The sequence below is a fragment of the Rana temporaria genome, chromosome 8 (genome assembly GCF_905171775.1).
Source record: "Rana temporaria chromosome 8, aRanTem1.1, whole genome shotgun sequence".
In the NCBI taxonomy this organism is placed as follows: Eukaryota; Metazoa; Chordata; class Amphibia; order Anura; family Ranidae; genus Rana; species Rana temporaria.
The window spans coordinates 180,103,586-180,122,835 of NC_053496.1; the positions used below are offsets into that span (position 1 = coordinate 180,103,586).

Consider the following 19,250-nt stretch of genomic DNA (forward strand, 5'->3'; position numbering starts at 1 on the left):
TTTATTACAGAGATAAGGATGATCTATGGAGGACGCTGCTCTCTGTAGACGGATAATAAACTGAGAATACTCTGGACTGTACTGGGATGAATAACGTTCCTCCAGAGCTCTGACATCTCAGACTGCTTCTGGCATTATATTACAGGTCTTGTTAATCTCTCTTTAACCCTTTCCTTGCCAATGACCAAAGGCATACGAAGGAACAGAACCACTTCCAGCTGGCCAGGTTATTAGGCCTTACATCAGCTGCATTATCTCTTCTGCTCTTTAGGGCCGGCCATCGTATTGCACAATGGTCACTTTCACTTCTCCCATCTTCCTTCTCCCCACTTTCTTTTTATTTATCCCCGTGTGAGTCTTTTTTTGTTGGTTTTGTCACAGTGTGATTAGTAGGGTATAGGTCCTCGGGCCTGCCCTCAACGTCTTGGGAGTGGGTGGACTCGCCTGCTCTCATGGGGTCTCCCTTCGGGGGAGCCCCACCTAGTACTTGGGTGGGTCTGTTTCGGCAGACCCTCCAGAGAACGGGGTCCGTCTGGTTTCGGCCAGATGGACCATGTGAAGTACCTCAGTCCCCGTCTGGAGCCCCACGCCCCGGGGGATCAGGGTAAGGTCCTTCCTAGTGGACAGTGTAACACCCATTGCACGTTTTGTGTCACTCTTTATGTGTGTGCACATTATTTTGGCACCGGGTGGAGTTTTTGGCTACCTTACAGAACCCTTTTTCTTTTATCACCATGGATCACCCCTTCTGTCCTGAGACCTGGTCACTCAATGTACCTCCCCATCACCTTGATCACTGGGAATACATTAGCTTCTATCCGATAACATCCCCTGCTGGGGACACGGGGGCTAACCAAGTGGTCCCATGGGACTTGTCACCCCCTACAACCAACCCCTCTGAGGTTCAGTACCAGGCCAAAATCAAGACAACTTGTTTGTTCCAGCTCAGTTGACCCTGGACTTTCTGACCCACCAGATATCAGCCTTCGTAGAACCTGGTTCTGCAGCAACCAGATACCTCTGGCTACCTTACAGAACCCTTTTTCTTTTATCACCGTGGATCACCACTTCTGTCCTAAGACCTGGTCACTCAACGTACTTCCCCCATCACCTTGATCACTGGGAATACATTAGCTTCTATCCGATAACATCCCCTGCTGGGGACACGGGGGCTAACCAAGTGGTCCCATAGGACTTGTCACCCCCTACAACCAACCCCTCTGAGGCTCAGTACCAGGCCAAAATCAAGACAACTTGTTTGTTCCAGCTCAGTTGACCCTGGACTTTCTGACCCCCCAGATATCAGCCTTCGCAGACTCTGGTTCTGCCAGTAACTTTATGGACAAGGGTCCAAAGATGAGCACCCAGATACCTCTTGCTACCCTACAGAACCCTTTTTCTATTATCACCGTGGATGATCCCTCTCTGTCCTCAAGCCTGGTCACTCAACGTACCTTCCATTCACCTTGATCATTGGGAATATATTAACTTCTATCTTATAGCACCCCCTGCTGGGGACATGGGGCTAACCAAGTGGACCCAGGGGACTTGTCACCCCCTACAACCAACTCTTCTGTTTCCTCCCGTATCGTCTTCAATGGTAACAGCTTTAATTGAATTAGCACAAATAAAAAGGTAGAGAATTTTTCTGCTGGCTTTCTTTGTTTATCTTTTCTGAGACTCCTTCCCCCACCCCCACCTCAAATCCTGCGCACTGTCACTGATAAGAAGGCAGAGAAACCAGCTATTGCCAGGAGATCCTCACTGCTTTGATCCTGGACAGATAAAAAAACAACAAAAGATACTAAACCACATCCCGCCCGGGCCAATTCTGACATTTCTCTCCCACATGTAAAAATTCTGCATTTTTTTTGCTAGAAAATTTACTTAAAACCCCCAAACATTATGGCCCGGATTCAGGTAACACTTACGCTGACGTATCTTGAGATACGCCGCGTAAGTGCACAGATGCACCGTCGTATCTATGCCCCTGATTCTTAATGCAAGATACGCCTGAAATGTGGCTTCGTCCGACCGACGTAAGTTCCCTACGCCGTCTTATCTTGGGCGCATATTTACGCCGCAGGGGGCGCTTCCATTGATTTACGCGTCGAATATGTAAATGACCGAGATACGCCGATTCACGAACGTACTTGCGACCGCTATGCCGTTTACGTTAGGCTTACGTCCGGCGTAAAGTTACCCCTGCTATATGAGGCGCAGCTAATGCAAAGTATGGACGTCGGAACAAGCGTATCTTTTTACGTTGTTTACGTAAGTCGTACGTGAATAGGGATGTGCGTCACAGGCATTGAGCCGGCGTATTTTAGGGAGTAAATTGGACGTGATACTGAGCATGCGCCGTACGATCGACGCTTCATTTGCATGGGGTCACGGCTCATTTTAATAAAACACGCCCACCTCTTCCACATTTGAATTAGGCGGGCTTACGCCGGCTGATTTACGCTACGCCACCGCAACTAACTTTACTGTTGTTTTATTTTTTTATTTAAAAAAAGTGTATTTTTTCCCCAAAAAAGTGCGCTTGTAAGACCGCTGCGCATATACGGTGTGACAGAAAGTATTGCAACGACCGCCATTTTATTCTCTAAGGTGTTAAAATAAAAAATGATCATAATGTTTGGGGGTTCCAATTAGAGGGAAGGAGATGGCAGTAAAACACATTAGAACTGCTGTTTTGCTACTTGTAATGTAACTGCTTGTAATGCCAAACGGCCACCACAAGATGGCGCCAGATCACAGAAGGAAGCTTAGGCCTGCAGAAGGCCGCAAAGTCGTGGCCTCAATTACTGGCCGGCTGGTAATTGAGGCCGCGGCTTTGCGGCCTTCTGCAGGCCTAAGCTTCCTTCTGTGAAGGCCGCGACCGTGGCCCGCGCCGGCCGGTAATTGAGGCCGCGGCTTTGCGGCCTTCTGCAGGCCTAAGCTTCCTTCTGTGTAGGCCGCGGCCTCGCCACAATCGCGTCCCACGCCAGACGTTAATTGGGCCCGCCGCGATCGTGGCCCGTGACGGCCGGTAATTGAGGCCGCGGCTTTGCGGCCTTTTGCAGGCCTAAGCTTCCCTGGGCGCCAGGTCACAATTTATTGTCGCAATTGCGCCCAGATTTTGTCGAGCCCTGCATTAAAGTTCATGTGCGTGTAAAGGCAGGTGTCACAATACTTTTGGTAATATAGTGTTTATCCCATGGTTTGTGGACTCTATAACTTTCCTACAAAAATCACCGCGCAAATACCGGACTAAAATAATATACATCGATTTGGGGTATTTACACCAAAGAAATGGAGCAGAATACGTTTTGGCCCAAATTTATGAAGAAAGATTATTTATTTGCAAAATTTTATAACAGAAACGAAAAAAAATTAAAAATGTAATCAGAATTTTCAGTCTTTTATGATATGTTTAGCAAAAAATAAAAACTGCAGAGGGGATCAAATGCCACCAAAAGAAAGTTCTATTTGTGGAAAAAAAAAAAAAAAAATGTCATATGGGTACCGTGTTGCATAACCGCGCAATTGTCATTGAAAGTGTGAGAGTGCTGGCAATTGGCCTGGGCAGGAAAGGGAGTAAAAGTGCCCGGTATTGAAGTGGTTAAAAAAAAACCACAAAAAAAAATACGGTGATCCTGCCATTATGGTCCTTGTTCAAGCACTTCCTGTAATGGGGGTAACAACGCTCTACAAATAGCCATTCCCACACACACCTTCCGTAGCCGTGGTCCACTCTGGTCATCATCGGGAAACCCCAACCCTGAGAAATGACACATAGCCATCGCTCTAATGCCTGGAAACAAGAAGTGGCTGCAAAGAGGATGCAGGAGATCAGCAGCAACGAGACAGAACACAGGAGGAAAAAATGTGCAGCGGTCCGCTTCCTCGAGGGCACATGGAGAATCAAACATGCCTGAACCCATCCTTAGTCATGATTGCCCATTTGTTGCTCCACATATTTGTCCATTTATTGCTCCATGTATTGTCACGATAACCCATTTTTTGCCCCATGTAATGTCAAGATTGCCCATTTGTTGCTCCACATACTTGCCCATTTATTGCTCCATATATTATCATAATTACCCATTTGTTGCCCCATGTAATGTCATAGTTGCCCATTTGTTGCTCCACATATTTGACCAGTTATTGCCCCATGTATTGTCACGAGTACCCATTTGTTGCCCCATATATTGTCAATATTGCCCACTTGCTGCCCCATGTATTGTCATGATTGCCCATTTGTTGCTCCATGTATTGTCACGATTACCCATTTGTTGCTCCATGTATTGTCATGGTTGCCCATTTGTTGCTCCACATATCTGCCCATTTATGGCTTTGTGTATTGACACGATTACCCACTTGCTGCTCCATGTATTGTCACGATTACCAATTTGTTGCTCCATATAATGTCATGATTGCCCACTTGTTGCTCCATGTATTGTCATGATTGTCCATCTGTTGCTCCACATATTTTCCCATTTGTTGCTCCATTTATTGTCATGATTGCCCATTTGTTGCTCCTTGCATTGTAATGATTGACCATTTGTTGCTCCACATATTTGACCATTTATTGCCCCATGTATTGTCACGAGTACCCATTTGTTGCCCCATATATTGTCATTATTGCCCACTTGCTGCCCCATGTATTGTCATGATTGCCCATTTGTTGCTCCTTGCATTGTCACGATTACTCATTTGTTGCTCCATAATTCCATGATTGCCCACTTGTTGCTCCATGTATTGTCATGATTGCCCATTTGTTGCTCCACATATTTGCCCATTTGTTGCTCCATTTATTGGCATGATTGCCCACTTGTTGCTCCATGTATTGTCATGATTGCCCATTTGTTGCTCCACATATTTGCCCATTTGTTGCTCCATGTATTGTCATGATTGCCCATTTGTTGCTCCACATATTTGCCTATTTGTTGCTCCATTTATTGTCATGATTGCCCATTTGTTGCTCCATATAATGTCATGATTGCCCATTTGTTGCTTCATGTATTGTCATGGTTTCCCATTTGTTGATCCACATATTTGCCCATTTATTGCTCCATGTAATGTCATGATTACCCATTTATTGTCCCATATAATGTCATTATTGCCCACTTGCTGCTCCATGTATTGTCATGATTGCCCATTTGTTGCTCCACATATTTGCCCATTTATTGCTCCATGTAATGTCATGATTACCCATTTATTGTCCCATATAATGTCATTATTGCCCACTTGCTGCTCCATGTATTGTCATGATTGCCCATTTGTTGCTCCACATATGTGCCCATTTATTGCCCCATGTAATATGATTGGCCATTTATTGCCCCATGTAATGTCACAATTGGACATTTATTGCCCCATGTAATGTCATGATTGCCCATTTGTTGCTTCATGTATTGTCATGGTTTCCCATTTGTTGCTCCACATATTTGCCCATTTATTGCTCCATGTAATGTCATGATTACCCATTTATTGTCCCATATAATGTCATTATTGCCCACTTGCTGCTCCATGTATTGTCATGATTGCCCATTTGTTGCTCCACATATTTGCCCATTTATTGCTCCATGTAATGTCATGATTACCCATTTATTGTCCCATATAATGTCATTATTGCCCACTTGCTGCTCCATGTATTGTCATGATTGCCCATTTGTTGCTCCACATATTTGCCCATTTATTGCCCCATGTAATATGATTGGCCATTTATTGCCCCATGTAATGTCATGATTGGCCATTTATTGCCCGTGTAATGTCATGATTGCCCACTTGTTGCTCCATGTATCGTCATATTAGATTATCAAAGCTTGATCTGGGTGAGTGTGTTCTCTATGTGAGTGTGGGACCGTATAACTATCATTTAATCTTTTTAACTGTCAAATCATACCCTGGAAAATCAAAGAATTTTTGTCATACCTTTAATACTTTGCACCACACACGGGGCACCACTTCAGCCAATCACCCCTCCACCCCTCCCCCGATAATATGAGGCTCAGGAGGTTAGAATAGTTCCCTGGTACTCTTCTATCCCTATAGTTCTGCACACTTGCAATGCCCATGATGAGGGGCCCTCACTCTCCCTGTAGGCCAGTGTGAATTTTCTGGTGCCTGACAAGCCTTCTTTTCTCAGTGAAGCATTTACCGCACTCTGCACATGAATAGGGACACTCACCGGTGTGAGTTAGCTGGTGTCTAAGAAGGTTTGCTTTCTGAGTGAAAGATTTCCCGCACTCTGAACATGAATAAGGATGGCTACCCGTGTGGACTTGCTGGTGTCTATAAAGGTTTTCACTCTGACTGAAACATTTCCCACACTCCGTACATGAATAGGGCTGTACACCCGTGTGACGTCTCTGGTGTATAATTAGGGATACTTTCTTAGCGAAACCTTTCCCGCACTCTGAACATGTAAAGGGACGCTCACCTGTGTGAACTCTCTGGTGTCTAACAAGGCTTCCTTTCTCACTGAAGTGCTTACCGCACTCTAGACATGAATAGGGACACTCACCTGTGTGAGTTCTCTGGTGTTTAAGAAGGTCCACCTTCCTAACAAAACATTTCCCGCACATGAATGAGGACGCTCATTTGTGTGAAATTTCTGGTGTACAACAAGGCTTCCTTTCTCAGCGAAACATCTCCCGCACTCTGAACACGAATAGGGACGCTCGCCAGTGTGACAAAGCTGGTGTTTGAGAAGGCTTTCTTTCTGAGTGAAACGGTTCCCGCACTCTGAGCACGAATAAGGACGTGCACCCGTGTGAGTTTTCAGGTGTCTACCAAGGCTGTATTTGAGAATGAAGCATTTTCCGCACTCTGGACATGAATGGGGACGCTCACCTTTGTGAATTTTCTGGTGCACATGAAGCCTTCTTTTCTCACTGAAACATTTCCCGCACTCTGAACATGGATAAGGACGGTCAGCCTTGTGAGTTTTCTGATGCCTGAGGAAGTATCTCCTCTGAGTGAAACACTTCCCGCACACTGAACACGGATATGGCCTTTCCCCTGTGTGAATTCTCTGGTGCTCAAGAAGCAGTTGGTTCTTAGCGAAGCATTTCCCGCACTCTGAACATGGATAAGGACGGTCAGCCTTGTGAGTTTTCTGATGCCTGAGGAAGTATCTCCTCTGAGTGAAACACTTCCCGCACACTGAACACGGATATGGCCTTTCCCCTGTGTGAATTCTCTGGTGCTCAAGAAGCAGTTGGTTCTTAGCGAAGCATTTCCCGCACTCTGAACATGAATAGGAGCGCTTACCTTTGTGACCTCTCTGGTGTGTGAGGAGTGCACTCTTTTTAGTGAAAGGTTTCCCGCACACTGAACAGGTGTGAGCTTTTTCTTGGTTTAGGGAAGATTCCTCGAGTTTAGATAGATCTGTAGATTTCTCCGCACCATCAGATCTTAGAGGAGTCTCTGGAGTCTCATCATGTGATATATCAGAGGACTCCGGAGGATCGGAGGGATCCGCTGATCTCCGTGTATCCTGACTAATAATGTTTTCTCCTGGAAAGTGTTGTGTGATGTCATCAGATTTTACATTATAGTCTGGCGATGACATCAGACGTCCCTCAGAGACATTCCAGGCGCAGCGTCCACCTGATGGAAAAACATTTTAAAAAAACGTTAGAAGTCTTCTTCATACCGAACATTTGCCAATCAGACGTGCCGATTAACCGCCTGCCCACCGTCAAATGACGGAGGGACGGTGCGGCTCTCGTTCTGGGAGGACGCCATACGATGGCTGCGGGGGGTGCGCAGGGCAATGATCGTTGCTAGGACACGGAGCGACCCCGATCTCTCTAAAGAGCTGCGGCCGCGGCTCTTTAACCGCTTAAGACCCGGACCATTATGCAGGTTAAGGACCTGACCCCTTTTTGCAATTCGGCACTGAGACGCTTTAACTGACAATTGCGCGGTCGTGCGACGTGGCTCCTAAAAACAAAATTAGCGTCCTTTTTTTCCCACAAATAGAGCTTTCTTTTGGTGGAATTTGATCACCTCTGCGGTTTTAATTTTTTCCGCTATAAATAAAAATAGAGCTACAATTAAAAAAAAAAATTCTATATTTTTTACGTTTTGCTATAATAAATATCTTCAAAAAAGATATAAAAAAAATGTTTTTTTCCTCAGTTTAGGCCGATACGTATTCTTCTACTTATTTTTGGTAAAAAAAATTGCAATAAGCGTTTATCGATTGGTTTACGCGAAAGTTATAGCGTCTACAAAATAGGGGGTCGTTTTATGGCATTTTCATTAATACATTTTTTTTTATTTTTTTTATTAATGGCGGCCATCAGACACTTTTGACACATTTTCACAGCGAAAAGTGCTCTAAAAATGCACTGTTTACTGTGAAAATGACACTGGCAGTGATGGGGTTAACCACTAGGGGGTGCTGTAGGGGTTAAGTGTTCCCTAATGTGTGTTTCTTACTGTAGGGGGACGTGGCTGTGCGTGTAATGTCACTGATCGTCGTTCCCGATCAGTGACATTGCCACAGAGAAGAACGGGGAAGGTGTGTTTACACTCACCTCTCCCCGTTCTTCCTCTCTGTGACCCGGGTGCGGTCACGGAGGACAGGACCAGGTCACGAGCGCGCCACCAGCTGGGCATCTTAAAGGGGACGTACCTGTACGTCCATATGCCCAAACGTGCAATTTTGTCGACGTAAATGGTCGTGCGGCGGTCCTTAACCACTTGTTTGGGAGCCACATCCCATGACCGCGCAATCGTTAGTTAAAGCGACGCAGTGCTGAATCGCAAAAAGGGGCCAGGTCCTTTAGCTGCATAATGATCTGGGGCTTAAGTGGTCACGTGATCGGCTGTGTCCAATCACATGTAAAGACGGAAGTGCCGTGAATCGGCTCTCCTCGCCTTACGCTGACAGAGTGAGTGGTGAGAAGTGATGATCAGCGGCATCTCCTTGCAGGGGCGATCTGGACAGGTAATCAGGGCACCGATTACAGAAAAGCCCCAGCAGAGCCTATCAGTGCCCATAAGTTATGCCAGTCGGCTCTCCTTGTTGTTAGTTTACAATATTTAACCACTTCAATACCAGACACTTACCCCCCTTCCTGCCCAGGCCAATTTTCAGCTTTCAGCGCTGTTTAAATGACAATTGCGCGGTCGTGCTACACTGTACCCAAACAGATTTTTATCATTTTGTTCCCAGAAATATAACTTTCTTTTGGGGGTATTTGATCACCTGTGCAGTTTTTCTTTTGTTTCCTTATTTTTTTTTTGCAAATAAGTACGTTTTCTCCTTCACCAACGGGCACTGATAAGGCAGCACCAATGACGTAGCACTGACGATGGGCACTGGTAGGCGGAACTGACATGCAGCACTGATGGGCATTTATAGGCGGCACTGATGGGTACTTAAGAGTGGCACTGATATGTGTCACTGATAGATGGCACCGATTGGCATCCCTTGTGGCACTGGCAGGCATTGTGGGTGGGCACCGATTGGCAGCTGCCTGGGCATTGACTGGCATTTCCCTGGTGGTCTAGGGTGGCATACCTTGTGCTCCAGTGTGGATGGTCATCCCTGGTGGTCCTGGGCGGGCATCGGAGGGGGCCTGCGCTGATAAACAATCAGCACAGACCCCTCCTGTCAGCAGAGCAGCCAATCGGCTCTCCTCTACTCCCGTCTGTCAGACGCGAGTGAGGAAAAGCCGATCAACGGCTCTTCCTGTTTACATCGTGCTGGTGGTCCTGAGCAGGCAACCGAGGGCGGTCTGCGCTGATAAACAAACAGCTCAGACCCCCCCCCTCGTCAGGAGATCAGCCGATTGGCTCTCCTCTATTCTCTCTCGTCTGTCACCCGATCAATGGCTCTTCCGGTTTACATCGTGATCGGACACGGCTAATCACGTGGTAAAGAGCCTCCGACAGAGATTCTTTACCGAGATCGGTGTGTCAGGGTTTGTCAGACTGACACACCACCGATCGCCGCGATGCGCGCCCCCATGGGGGCACGGCGGCTGTTGTCATACAATGTCCAGTCAGGATAACGCAACCACCACCCGTCTGTCATTTTGCTATAGGCCGGGCGGTAAGTGGTTAATATGTGGCCCAAAACAGGTCCTCCTCATCCAATGTGGCCACGGGAGGTCAAATAGTCGGACACCACTGATCTACATCAATTGCTTCTTTGCAATATTTTTCTGTTTTTTTTTTAACATGTTATATTCCAACCCGTACAATGATTTAAAATCCAAACTTTCTACTCATAGAAGTAAAATAAAATATAAATAATTTAGTGTTTATGACTTACTTGTGTCTTTATGTAGAGAAGATTCCTCCTGTTTACTTTCCATAATCTTCTCCCCCTCCTCCATAGACTGCTGATCTCCACTCACCAACCTCTCTTCTTCTTCCTCTTTATGCTCAACTTTGATGTCTTTCTGTTCTTCACCCTAAACCCCAAAGATTTATAAATAGGAACAAGAGATTACATAGAAGAATGTTCTCTCATAGAACTATTTTTAAGTTCTTTGTCCCCAGTCCCATCTACCTGATCATTCTCTTTATAGTTGTGAACTTCCTGGGTGGAATCCCGGGAATACAGAGGACAACCCTCCTCCATAGACTGCTGATCTCCACTCACCAACGTCTCTTCTTCTTCCTCCTTACCCTCAACTTCAAAGTCTTTTCGCTCATCATCCTAAATTTCATAGAGGAAAATATGTAACATCTGGAAAAGTTGCTGTCAATGATAAGAGATTACGTAGATGAAGGTCTTCTCAGAGAATTCATTTAGAGTTCTTTTTTCCCAGTTCCAACTACCTGATCATTCTCTGCATGGTTGTGATCTCCCTTGGTGAAATCCTGAGAATCCAGAGGACAACCCTCCTCCATAGACTGCTGATCTCCACTCACCAATATCTCTTCTTTTTTTACCGCAAATTTGATGTCCTTTAGATCTTCATCCTAAACCCCAAAGATTCCAAAGCACAAAAGAAAAAATAGATTACATAATAGAATGTCTTAGAAGACTTACCGTATTTATCGCGGTATAACACGCTCCCGCGTATACCGCGCACCCCTAAAGTTGCTCCCGAAATTCCTGTAAAAAAAAAAGTTATATGATTTTATTACTTACAGTTTTGGTGTCTTCCCAGCGTCCATCGTCCGGTCCGGCGTCCGTCTGCGGCCTCGATGGTGTCCTCCCGGCTTCTCCAGCGCGCCCCTCAAGTCGAGTCCCCGCTTCCCGCGCTCAGTTCGAACGCCTCCGCCGACATATACCGAGTGCAGTAAACTCGGGTACATTCGGCAAGGCTTGGCTTCGCTCGTGCTCACGCTCTGTGACGTTTATGCGTGAGCACGAGCGAAGCCGAGACTAGCCGAATGTACCCGAGTGTACTGCACTCGGTATATGTCGGCGCAGGAAAATAGTGAGCGATATACGCCGATAAATACGGTATTTTTTAGGTCTACATTTTCATTCCCACCTACCTGATGATGGTGAGGGATGGTGTGACCTTCCTGTGTGGAATCCCGGGAATACAGAGGACGGGGACATCTCTCTGGTGGGTTCCCATTACTGGATCCATCTGTAGGAAACACACACACTGACTGAATACATTGTTTCTATGTGTTTATCAGATGATGGGGGATCTAGGTGGATCCTCCGTACTGCTCTCTCCTTTACAATAAAGTCTCCTCTTACCCGGTGATGTGAGGGGCGGCTGATTCTCCATCATGACGTCCTTGTAGAGATCCTTGTGTCCTTCTAAATAGAATCTTTTTGGCACTGTTTACCTCTGTTGTCCGGCAGTGAGGTGGAAGCACTGTGATGGGTCCAATGAAGACAGCTGTTGTTTGAATGACTTGCCAGATATTTTCTTTACTATTCTATAATCCTGTGTACAGGGAAAATGTAACAATTCTCACAATGGACTTCCCAGAATCCTCCTCACCTCTCTGGTCAGGTCCGTGTTTTATTAATAGAGATAAAAGTGATGTCATGTGATCTCCCAGAATCCTCCTCACCTCTCCGGTCAGGTCTGTGTTTTATTAATAGAGATAAAAGTGATGTCATGTGATCTCCCAGAATCCTCCTCACCTCTCCGGTCAGGTCTGTGTTTTATTAATAGAGATCAGAGTGATGTCATGTGACCTCCCAGAATCCTCCTCACCTCTCCGGTCAGGTCTGTGTTTTATTAATAGAGATAAGAGTGATGTCATGTGACCTCCCAGAATCCTCCTCACCTCTCCGGTCAGGTTGTGTCTCTATTTCAGAGATGAGAGGGATGTCATAAAATGTACAGACTAATATTAAACTGAAAATTATCTGGATGAAGAATGAGTTGAAGAATGTTGTGGCGGTGGAGGAGACCGGAGACAATAACAAACTTGAAGGATTCCTCGACACAGGTGGTGACCAGAAATGTATTAGAAAGGAAGGTGATTGGCTGTAGGAGATGGGGACTACAGAGGGTGGGGTGTGCAACTGCTGGTCATAAAAGACGTAACAGTGAATATGGAAGACAAATACAACAAAACCACAGCTTCCAACTGTCCCGCATTTCGAGGGACTGTCCCTGACTTGGAGCAATGTCCCTCTTTCTCCCACATTTTGGTCTGATCTATATAGTTGTATATAAAATGCACTTATTTATTTTTCAAATAGCGTTTCCCAGCGCTAAACCTTCCATCCAATTTCTAAATTGCTGCATTTGTAAATTTTAAAAGCCAATATAAAGAAATAGCAGTGGTAAAAAAAAAAGCACTCGTGGATTTAATTAACCTTTTTTTGGGATTAATTCTCTTTTAAGGGGACTTTAGGCCTACATAAGTTTGCTAGTAGGTGTCCCACATTCCCATCTCAAATTGTTGGGAGGTGTGAGATACTGAGAGTCCACATAAAATATCTTAATACGTCTTATTACCTTCTGTCACCAGTTTCAGAAATGCCTTCCACTCTCCTCTCATACAGGCCTTCCTGTATGAACCATACATCACTTCTTCTTTGTATGAGATCACTTCCTGTTTATACCTTTTCACTTCCTGTCTGTGGCTAAAATGACTTCCTGTCTGTTCGAGATCAACACTGTGTGGAAAGTATATAAACTGCAGCCTAAATCCACATCCACACTACATTCTCCGACAGCTCTCCTCCCTCCATCCACACTACATTCTCCGACAGCTCTCCTCCCTCCATCCACACTACATTCTCCGACAGCTCTCCTCCCTCCATCCACACTACATTCTCCGACAGCTCTCCTCCACCATCCACACTACATTCTCCGACAGATCTCCCCCACCATCCACACTACATTCTCCGACAGCTCTCCTCCCACCATCCACACTACATTCTCCGACAGCTCTCCTCCCACCATCCACACTACATTCTCCGACAGATCTCCTCCCACCATCCACACTACATTCTCCGACAGATCTCCTCCCACCATCCACACTACATTCTCCGACAGCTCTCCTCCACCATCCACACTACATTCTCCGACAGCTCTCCTCCACCATCCACACTACATTCTCCGACAGCTCTCCTCCCACCATCCACACTACATTCTCCGACAGCTCTCCTCCACCATCCACACTACATTCTCTGACAGATCTCCTCCCACCATCCACTCTACATTCTCCGACAGCTCTCCTCCCGCCATCCACACTACATTCTCCGACAGCTCTCCTCCACCATCCACACTACATTCTCCGACAGCTCTCATCCACCATCCACACTACATTCTCCGACAGATCTTCTCCCACCATCCACACTACATTCTCCAATAGCTCTCCTCCACCATCCACACTACATTCTCCGACAGCTCTCCTCCCACCATCCACACTACATTCTCCGACATCTCTCCTCCACCATCCACACTACATTCTCCGACAGTTCTGCTCCACCATCCATGAAGATGACCTCTGTGTAATTGATGAAAATGATGGTTGTTAAATAATGAAGCCTATCACTGTGACCACGAGGAGGATAATTTTAATTCCAATTCACCCATAATCTAAGAATTGTGGTTATTTGTGAAAAAATGAGGGAACGTGTAGCGTAGAATTTTCTAGTTTATTTTAGAATAAGAAATGAAGAAAGTATAAAACAAAACTTTATTTGAAATCCAATATTGTATAGTTGAAGTCATACATAGTCTGTACCAATGAAAAGTCAGCTTCTACAGTAAAGCAAACAGCAAGGACATACAGCAACTAATTGTAACTTTTCGATCCATTAATGAAAGAGAAATCCAGACTGGATTGTATGTTTGTTGTCTTCGCTAGGTTTTGTCATTGCTTTTTTGGGATCTGTGTATTGATGCCGTTGTCCTTGTAGTGCCATGATTGCCCATTTGTTGCCAATTGTATCATGATTGCCAGTATGTTACCCACCTTTGTAACCTACCTGTTGTCACAATTGGCTCTAGTCTCTATAGTTCTTGGGTCTAGTCTCCATAGTTCTTGGGTCTAGTCTCCATAGTTCTTGGGTCTAGTCCCCATAGTTCTTGGGTCTAGTCTCCATAGTTTTTGGGTCTAGTCTCCATAGTTTTTGGGTCTAGTCTCCATAGTTCTTGGGTCTAGTCTCCATAGTTCTTGGCTCTAGTCTCCATAGTTCTTGGCTCTAGTCTTCATAGTTCTTGGGTCTAGTCTCCATAGTTCTTGGGTCTAGTCTCCATAGTTCTTGGGTCTAGTCTCCATAGTTCTTGGGTCTTTGGGTCTGCATACTTGCCGGTTATGAGGGGCACTTACTCTCCCTGCCCTGTGAGCCCGTGTGAATTTTTCTGGTGCCTGACAAGACCTGTTTTCTTAGTGAAACATTTCTCGCACTCTGAACATGAATAGGGACGAGAACCCACGTGGCTCTGCTGGTGTTTAAGCAGGTTTGCTTTTTGATTGAAACATTTCCCGCACTCTGTACATAAATAGGGCTGTTCACCCGTGTGACATCTCTGGTGTCTAACAAGGGTTCCTTTCTGAGTGAAACCTTTCCCGCACTCTGAACATGTATGGGGACGCTCACCCGTGTGAATTCTCTGGTGTACTGTAAGGCTACCTTTATCCATGTAGCTTTTATCGCACTCTGAACAAGCATAGGGACGCTCCCCTGTGTGAGTTCTGTGGTGTACGAGAAGGTCTTTCTTTGTAATAAAACTTTTCCCGCACTCTGGACATGAATGAGGACGGTCATTTGTGTGAAATTTCTGGTGTAGAACAAGGCTTCCTTTCTCAGTAAAACACCTCCCGCACTCTGAACATGAATAGGGACGCTCGCCTGTGTGACAAAGCTGGTGTCTGAGAAGGCTTTCTTTCTGAGTGAAACGGTTCCCGCACTCTGAGCACGAATAAGGATGTGCACCCGTGTGAGTTTTCAGGTGTCTACCAAGGCTGTATTTGAGAATGAAGCATTTTCCACACTCTGGACATGAATGGGGACGCTCACCTTTGTGAATTTTCTGGTGCACACGAAGCCTTCTTTTCTCACTGAAACATTTCCCGCACTCTGAACATGGATAAGGACGGTCAGCCTTGTGAATTTTCTGATGGCTAAGGAAGTATCTCCTCTGAGTGAAACACTTCCCGCACACCAAACACGGATACGGACTTTCCCCTGTGTGAATTCTCTGGTGCTCAAGAAGCAGTTGGTTCTTAGCGAAGCATTTCCCGCACTCTGAACATGAATAGGAGCTCTTACCTTTGTGACTTCTCTGGTGTGTGAGGAGTGCACTCTTTTTAGTGAAAGGTTTCCCACACACTGAACAGGTGTGAGCTTTTTCTTGGCTTAGGGAAGATTCCTCGAGTTTAGATGGATTTGTAGATCTCTCAATATCGTGAGTCTCTGGAGTCTCATCATGTGATACATCAGAGGACTCCTGAGGATCGGAGGGATCCGCTGATCTCCGTGTATCCTGACTAATAAAGTTTTCTCCTGGAAAGTGTTGTGTGATGTCATCAGATTTTACATTATAACCTGGAGATGACATCAGACGTCCCTCAGAGACATTCCAGGCGCAGCGTCCACCTGATGGAAAAGCATTTTTATAAAATGTTAGAAGTCTTCTTCATACCGAACATTCGCCAATCAGACGTGCCGATTAACCGTCTGCCCGCCGTCAAATGACGGAGGGAGGGTGCGGCTCTCGTTTGGGGGGGGGGGGGGGGAATGACGACACTATATGACGGCGTCCCAGAACGGCTGCAGGGCGATGATCGTGGCCGCGCCGTGTTGCTAGGATACGGAGGCTGACTTCATACACTGCTTCTGGTCATGCCCGATAGTTCGGGACTTCTGGGAGGAAGTGGGTGCTTTCATCTCATCAAACATTCTTTACCCCAAGAACTGCCTTCTGGTGACCTACACTTATCATCCCATGCCAAGAGACTGCTCCGCAAACTCTATTTTTACGTTAAGAACACTATTTTACTGTCCTGGAAGGGCGCACAGTCCCTCTGGTTGAAACTTATAAATGATGTTATCCCACTGTACAAACTTACGTGGAAACGGAACAAAACCTTCCACAAAATTTGGGGTAGATGGTTGGCTAGTCCGCTAACCCTCTCCCAGCACTGATTACCCTGTCCTTGCTTGACCATTGATGGGCCGTGCCCCAGATAGTACTCCACTATTACTGGGCCTTGGTAGCATACCAGCACCTTCTACCATTGTGCCAATTTTCCACCCCTTGCATCGATACCTGTTTATTTTTATATACTTGTGCACTTTGCCAAAAGTTTTATGCCTCCTTATAACCTGCTGGTCTGTTTTTGTTTTGTTTTTTCGTTTGTGTGTTTTTCTTTTCCGTTTGTACGTTGGTTTGTCTTAAAACCTAATAAAAATATCTTAAAAAAAAAAACTGATAGATGGCACTGATTGGCATCCCTTGTGGCACTGGCAGGCATTGTGGGTGGGCACCGATTGGCAGCTGCCTGGGCACAGACTGGCATTTCCCTGGTGTTCTAGAGGGGCATACCTGGTGGTCCAGTGTAGATGGCCATCCCTGGTGGTCCTGGCGGCATGCTGGTGGTCCTGGGCGGGCAACCGAGGGGGGGGGGGGGGGGGCTGATAAACAATCAGCACAGACCCCCCCCGTCAGGAGATCAGCTGATCGGCTCTCCTCTACTCTCATCTCTCAGACGCAAGTGAGAAAAAGCCGATCAAAGGCTCTTACTGTTTACATCGTGATCAGCCGTGATTGGACCCGGCTGATCACGTGGTAAAAAGCCTACCACGGAGGCTCTTTATCAAGATCGGTGTAGCCGCGGGTCAGACTGACACACCGCACTACCGTTTGCCGCCATGCGCGCCCCCCCACGAATGACGTCAATCATCGGGATAATGCAACCACCGTTTGGCCGTCATGTTGTTATAGGCCGGGCGGTAAGTGGTTAATATGTGGCCCAAGACAGGTCCTCTTCATCCAATGTGGCCCCGGGAGGTCAAATAGTTGGACACCCCTGATCTACATCAATTGCTTCTTTGCAATATGTTTCTGTTTTTATTTAAAATGTTATATTTCAACCCGTACAATGATTTAAAATCCAAACTTTCTACTCATAGAAGTAAAATAAAAAAAAAAATAATTTCATGTTTATGACTTACTTGTGTCCTTATGTAGAGAAGATTCCACCGGTTTACTTTCCATAATCATCTCCCCCTCCTCCATAGACTGCTGATCTCCACTGACCAACCTCTCTTCTTCTTCCTCTTTATCCTCAAATTTGATGTCTTTCCGTTCTTCATTCTAAATTCCAGAGATGATAAAAAAATATTTAAAATCTGGAAAGACTACTTCCAATAAGAAGAGATTATATAGATAAATGTCCTCTTATATTTGTTAGTTTTTTTTTTGCCAGTCCCATCTACCTGATCATTCTCTGTATAGTTGTGAACTTCCTGTGTGGAATCCTGGTAACCCAGAAGACAACCCTCCTCCATAGACTGCTGATCTCCACTCACCAACCTCTCTTCTTCTTCCTCTTTATCCTCAACTTTGATGTCTTTTCGCTCATCATCCTAAATTTCATAGAAGAGAATATGTAACACCTGGAAAAGTTGCTGTCAATGATAAGAGTTTACGTAGATGAAGGTCTTCTCAGAGAATTCATTTGGAGTTATTTTTGCCCAGTCCCATCTACCTGATCATTCTCTGCATGGTTGTGATCTTCCTGTGTGGAATCCTGAGAATTCAGAGGACAACCCTCCTCCATAGACTGCTGATCTCCACTCACCAATATCTCTTCTTTTTTTACCTCAACTTTGATGTCCTTTAGATCTTCATCCTGAACCCCAAAGATTCCAAAGCACAAAAGAAAAAATTGATTACATAATAGAATGTCGTAGAAGACTTATTTTTTAGGTCTTAATTTTCATTCCCACCTACCTGATCATGCTGGGGGATGGTGTGACCTTCCTGTGTGGAACCCCGGGAATACAGAGGACGGGGACATCTCTCTGGTGGGTTCCCATTACTGGATCCATCTGTAGGAAACACACACACACACTGACTGAATACATTGTTTCTATGTGTTTATCAGATGATGGGGGATCTAGGTGGACACTCCGTACTGCTCTCTCCTTTACAATAATGTGCACCACCCTACAGTTTGGGCCCCACTGTTAGCTGGGAATATAGAGGACGGGGACATCTCTCTGGTGGGTTCCCATTACTGGATCCATCTGTAGGAAACACACACACTGACTGAATACATTGTTTCTATGTGTTTATCAGATGATGGGGGATCTAGGTGGAGCCTCCGTACTGCTCTCTCCTTTACAATAAAGTCTCCTCTTACCCGGTGATGTGAGGGGCGGCTGATTCTCCATCATGACGTCCTTTTAGAGATCCTTGTGTCCTTCTAACGAGAATCTTTTTGGCACTGTTTACCTCTGTTGTCCGGCAGTGTGGTGGAAGCACTGCGATGGGTCCAATGAAGACAGCTGTTGGTTGAATGACTTGCCAGATATTTTCTTTACTATTCTATAATCCCGTGAACAGGAAAAAAGTAACAGTTCTCACAATGAACTTCCCAGAATCCTCCTGACCTCTCCGGTCAGGTCTGTGTTTTATTAATAGAGATAAGAGTGATGTCATGTGACCTCCCAGAATCCTCCTCACCTCTCCGGTCAGGTCTGTGTTTTATTAATAGAGAGAAGAGTGATGTCACGTGACCTACCAGAATCCTCCTCACCTCTCTGGTCAGGTCTGTGTTTTATTAATAGAGATAAGAGTGATGTCATGTGACCTCCCAGAATCCTCCTCACCTCTCCCGTCAGGTCTGTG

General features: G+C 45.7%; 2 protein-coding genes across 2 annotated transcripts; both read right to left on the minus strand.

Annotated features, from left to right (window-relative positions):
* Window positions 1-1,700: 1,700 nt before the first annotated feature.
* LOC120910554 (zinc finger protein OZF-like) lies at window positions 1,701-11,495 on the minus strand. Its single transcript, XM_040322310.1, has 6 exons — window positions 11,461-11,495; window positions 10,792-10,935; window positions 10,520-10,669; window positions 10,280-10,421; window positions 6,512-7,599; window positions 1,701-1,775 (listed from the first exon to the last, which is right to left on the minus strand). Exons 2-6 carry the CDS (start codon window positions 10,861-10,863, stop codon window positions 1,701-1,703), a joined length of 1,527 nt encoding a protein of 508 aa, XP_040178244.1. The 5' UTR covers window positions 10,864-10,935; window positions 11,461-11,495.
* A 2,571-nt stretch (window positions 11,496-14,066) lies between these two features.
* On the minus strand, window positions 14,067-18,387 carry LOC120910081 (zinc finger protein OZF-like). The gene is made up of 5 exons (XM_040321943.1): window positions 18,351-18,387; window positions 18,106-18,249; window positions 17,927-17,983; window positions 17,570-17,711; window positions 14,067-15,991 (listed from the first exon to the last, which is right to left on the minus strand). The coding sequence occupies exons 2-5, from the start codon at window positions 18,175-18,177 to the stop codon at window positions 14,718-14,720; spliced, it is 1,545 nt and encodes a 514-aa protein (XP_040177877.1). The 5' UTR covers window positions 18,178-18,249; window positions 18,351-18,387; the 3' UTR covers window positions 14,067-14,717.
* Between the last annotated feature and the right edge of the window lie 863 nt (window positions 18,388-19,250).

What these genes read in the sequence shown, in the direction of transcription:
- LOC120910081 (XM_040321943.1), bottom strand. Translation starts at nt 18,177, where the DNA reads ATGGAGGAGGGTTGTCCTCTGAATTCTCAGGATTCCACACAGGAAGAT. An exon ending in ACCATGCAGAGAATGATCAG is followed by an intron (nt 17,984 to 18,105) that starts GTAGATGGGACT and finishes TATGAAATTTAG; the next exon opens with GATGATGAGCGAAAAGACAT. An exon ending in AGGAAGAAGAAGAGAGGTTG is followed by an intron (nt 17,712 to 17,926) that starts GTGAGTGGAGAT and finishes TCTGGAATTTAG; the next exon opens with AATGAAGAACGGAAAGACAT.
- LOC120910554 (XM_040322310.1), bottom strand. Translation starts at nt 10,863, where the DNA reads ATGGAGGAGGGTTGTCCTCTGGATTCTCAGGATTTCACCAAGGGAGAT. An exon ending in ACCATGCAGAGAATGATCAG is followed by an intron (nt 10,670 to 10,791) that starts GTAGTTGGAACT and finishes TATGAAATTTAG; the next exon opens with GATGATGAGCGAAAAGACTT. An exon ending in TTCTCTACATAAAGACACAA is followed by an intron (nt 7,600 to 10,279) that starts GTAAGTCATAAA and finishes TTTTTCCATCAG; the next exon opens with GTGGACGCTGCGCCTGGAAT.